Source organism: Hordeum vulgare, chromosome 2H, assembly GCF_904849725.1.
Source record: "Hordeum vulgare subsp. vulgare chromosome 2H, MorexV3_pseudomolecules_assembly, whole genome shotgun sequence".
NCBI lineage: Eukaryota > Viridiplantae > Streptophyta > Magnoliopsida > Poales > Poaceae > Hordeum > Hordeum vulgare.
The window spans coordinates 651,554,001-651,557,956 of record NC_058519.1 but is presented as its reverse complement, the minus strand read 5'-3'; the positions used below and the strand labels follow the sequence as shown (position 1 = coordinate 651,557,956).

The 3,956-nt window shown below is 49.4% G+C and overlaps 1 protein-coding gene across 1 annotated transcript; it reads right to left on the bottom strand.

Moving 5' to 3' along the window:
• Positions 1–928: 928 nt before the first annotated feature.
• On the bottom strand, positions 929–3,564 carry LOC123431234 (G-type lectin S-receptor-like serine/threonine-protein kinase At2g19130). Its single transcript, XM_045115060.1, has one exon. The coding sequence runs from the start codon at positions 3,441–3,443 to the stop codon at positions 1,041–1,043; it is 2,403 nt and encodes an 800-aa protein (XP_044970995.1). The 5' UTR covers positions 3,444–3,564; the 3' UTR covers positions 929–1,040.
• Positions 3,565–3,956: the final 392 nt, after the last annotated feature.

Below are 3,956 nucleotides of genomic sequence, written 5' to 3'. Positions count from 1 at the left end.
CCGCGTTATATATGCTTCCCCTTAGCGACCTACAAGGGTATGTGGATCCGATCTCTCCTCTCGTATATGGTCATCACCATGGATAGATCTTGTATGTGCGTAGAATTTTTTTTGTTTCCCATGCAACGTTCCCGATCATTCACTAGGAGCGAGGAGGAAGAAGAAGAAATAGGGTGCTCCAAAATCAACCGATGCTTTAGTTATTTGCATGCAACTTACTCCCTCCGTTCCTAAATGTAAGTTTTTCTAGAGATTCTACTAGGTGACTACATACGGATGTGTATACACATACTTTAGAGTGTAGATTCATTCATTTTGCTTTGTGTGTAGTCTTCTAGTGAAATCTCTTAAAAGACTTATATTTAGGAACGGAGGGAGTACATATAGTCACACCCCAAATGAGAGGATAGATTCCACGTTGACGGCCAAAGTGCAACAATGCAAAAACTAAAAAATCATGATATAATTTACTTTGACCAATATCTATATACCACCATTTTGTTATTGTGTTGAAGCAACACACATGTATGTATTTTTTTCACTAACGTGTGACAACCCAAGGACATTGAGTTACTCAATCGCCGCACCAAAATATAAGATGATTTTTTTATATCATCATTGTCTCTAAAAACGTCTTATATTTTTCTCATATTATTTTAAAATGTCCTATATTTTCTTAACCTTAAAATGTCTTATATTTTAATACAGAGAGAGTGGAAAATAGAATCATAACGCCCAAATATTATTTTTATGAAAGAAATAACTCCAAAGAGAGCTTCCCTTTTTTTCTGTGGTTAGAGAGCTTCCGTTTGGAAGAGTAGTATGAACAGACCTTCGCAGCCCAAGAAGCAACCACAAGCCCGCGAAGATCTGGGCCCTGATCTGGTCTGTGCCAACTGCCAAGCCCGCGAACATCTGTGCCCTCGTGGTTAGCATCGTAGTTTTCACAGCTTGTTGGGGAGACCAAATTACAAGCGTAGCACAAAGGAAAAGCAACAACACGCCCAACTACCATGTAAAGAGGGTGGCCAAACTAGCAACTACATTATCTTCGGATTTGGGTGTCCGGCAATGGCTTGAAGTAACCTCGGCACCGGAGGTGTCTCAACTTCAGACAGACACTCGAGAAACTGCACCACCTCGGTCATCGTGGGTCGATCAAGCTCATCATCTTGAATACACCAGCATGCCACTTTGCAAACTCTTTCAACCTCCTCCAGATTCACATCGCCCAGCAATTTCGCATCCACCAGACTTGCAACCTCTCCATCGACAAGACTGCGTGCAACTCGCACCGGAAAATACCCTTCATGAACAACATTCTGGGAGGAGGCTTGCTTGCTGGATTTCCTGCTGCCCGATACGATCTCTAACAGAACCATCCCATAGCTGTAAACATCGACTTTTGATGTGATGGCAGTTCCGCTGATCCATTCAGGAGCAAGGTACCCAATAGTTCCCCTCATCGTGGTAACAACCTGACTGAAATCCCTTCCCAAAAGTTTGGCCATTCCGAAGTCGGCAACTTTAGGGATGAAAGATCCATCTAGAAGTATGTTCTCTGGCTTGATATCACAGTGTATAATACAGTCCCGACAGCTTGAATGCAAATAGGCTAGCCCTCTAGCAACTCCAAGAGCTATTTTGTACCTGGTAGTCCAATCCAACACCATGCCATTGCTCTGGAAGAGATGGGAGTCCAGGGAGCCATTGGGCATGTACTCGTACACAAGTAACCTCCTGTCACCTTGGCAGCAAAAGCCAATCAGTTTAACCAAATTGACATGCTGGATGACTCCAGTTGAGCTCACCTCAGCCCTGAATTGCTTCTCTCCCTGGCGGAGTCCATCAAGCCTTTTCACCGCTATGGCTGTCGAGTCACTCAGCGAACCCTTGAATACTGAACCAAAACTGCCAGCCCCCAACTTCTCTGAGAACTTTTTTGTTGCATGTTGTAAATCGATGTATCGAAACGCGATGATCCCCATGCCACCCTGAGCATCATCACCATACTGCTGCTTTTTTCTCATCCAAATCATCAGCAGAAATATAAAAACCAAAGCGGCAGTGCTTGCACCAACAGCAGCGCCAATGATGAGTCCCCTTCTACTCGTTTTACTACTTTGCACTTCTTTTGCAGCGAGGCGAAGGTGAAGAACACTGTTACCTTGTTCCCGAATATTGAGCAGCTTGTCGTGCCAAACGGAGCAGGCACCTTGATCGTAGGAATACGCGGTGCAGGAGCAGTTCCCCAGGCACGCAAGTGAGCACTCATCCGCAGTGGTGGCCGTCCCAACGTTCTGGGCATCAGTAGGAAGTTGGACAGAAGCCATAGGGTAGAACTTATCTGTCTCACCGCCGGCTCCGCTGCTGTTGCTGTTGCTGCTGCAGTAGAGTGGAGTATTTCTCGCGCATCCAGCCGATCGATCACCAAGCTCCCAGTCTTGAGGCGACCGTATGGAGTAGCCCTTCATGCAGCTGCAAGAGGGGGACGGGACATCGTTGCAGACCGTGAAAGGGCCACAGGTAGCATAGACATCACACTGAGATTTCGGCACCGTGTAGACGGCCTGCCAATCTTGCGATGATCCCTCGAACCACAAGAGCACCTTCATTTGGCCGGAGACGTCCATTATGCCGCGTGACAGCACTGTCGGATCCTCAATGGCATACCGGACATACTGCTCTTCTTTGTTGCTGGTGAACTGAAGGGAGAGCCATTTCTGGCCCACGCTCTCCGGGATGTTGCTGAAGTATTGGCCGCCCCACTTCCCGCTGGACCAATATTGCTTGGACGAGTTGAACGTAGAGACGATGGAAGTATCACCATTGTGGCCAAGTAACTCGTAAGAGTACATGCCGGGAGTCTGGTCAACGGCGTTCTTCCTGGAGACGAGACGGCGGATCACGCCGGTGGAATTGTTCCAGCCTATCTTCCCACCTTGGAGAACAGTGTCGGTTGGGTGATCGTAGCTCTGCCAGAAAACATCGGACGCATTGGATGAGCCGCCGCCGCTGCTGCTGCGGAGGACAAGGTTTCCGTTGTCGAGGAGAGCGGCGACGGTGGCGTTGGCTGTGGCGTTAGCTTTGGTGGACCAGACCGTGGTGTCCTGGTGGTGGACGGCAAGGTTGCCGTCACCGGTGAGCATGAGCTTGCACGCCGTGAGGTTGGCGATGGGGTTCTCGCCGTTGGCGACCCACACGGGGGTGAACTTGGGGACCGTGTGGAACCATATCCCGAGGTACCACTTGGGCGTGCCGTCGGAGAAGTTGCTCCCGGTCTGGAAAAAGCCGAGAGCGAACCTGCCGTTGCTAGACACGAGCTTGTCGCGGCCGGCGAGCTCCTGGCTGGGCGAGAGGGTGTCCGTGGCGGCATGGCACGGAGGGAGGGCGTGCAGGTGGAGGGTGATGAGCAGGAGAAGCCCGAAGACCAGAGGATACATGGCTCGATCCGTGGAGGAGGAAGAAGAATAGTGGGAAGGAGGACTGCTGGCGTGGTGCTTCTCCTACGCTTGGAAATGGCGGTGTCCCTTTTATAGAACACCACTGGATGAGAAACATAGTGGCCAACTAGCTCATGGAAAAAGGCTAGTACTTCACCCAACATGGTGATCAATGATTCGTTTCTCATACACATACACTGGATGAGAAACATAGTGGCTCATGGAAAAGGCTTGTGCTTTAGCCGCGTTCGCGGTACAGAGGGCAAGTTGCACGCGTCAGGGACCCAGCTGGGGATCATCCATGGGAACTTCATCCATGGAGACTGCAGGTTGGGTCAGTGCAATGCATGCGCGTGGGTCTTGGTCAAGGGTTGGTGCCAGCCGTTGGGTCCGCTCGTGCCAGTGGATCACAACAAGACACTTCTATCAATCAATCAAAAGATTATTTAAACTGCAACTTTGTGTTCTTCAATCTAATCGGTGACTATCCACCTGGTTTAGGTACACACACAT

Coding starts and splice junctions, on each gene's coding strand:
- LOC123431234 (XM_045115060.1), bottom strand. CDS start 3,443: ATGTATCCTCTGGTCTTCGGGCTTCTCCTGCTCATCACCCTCCACCTG.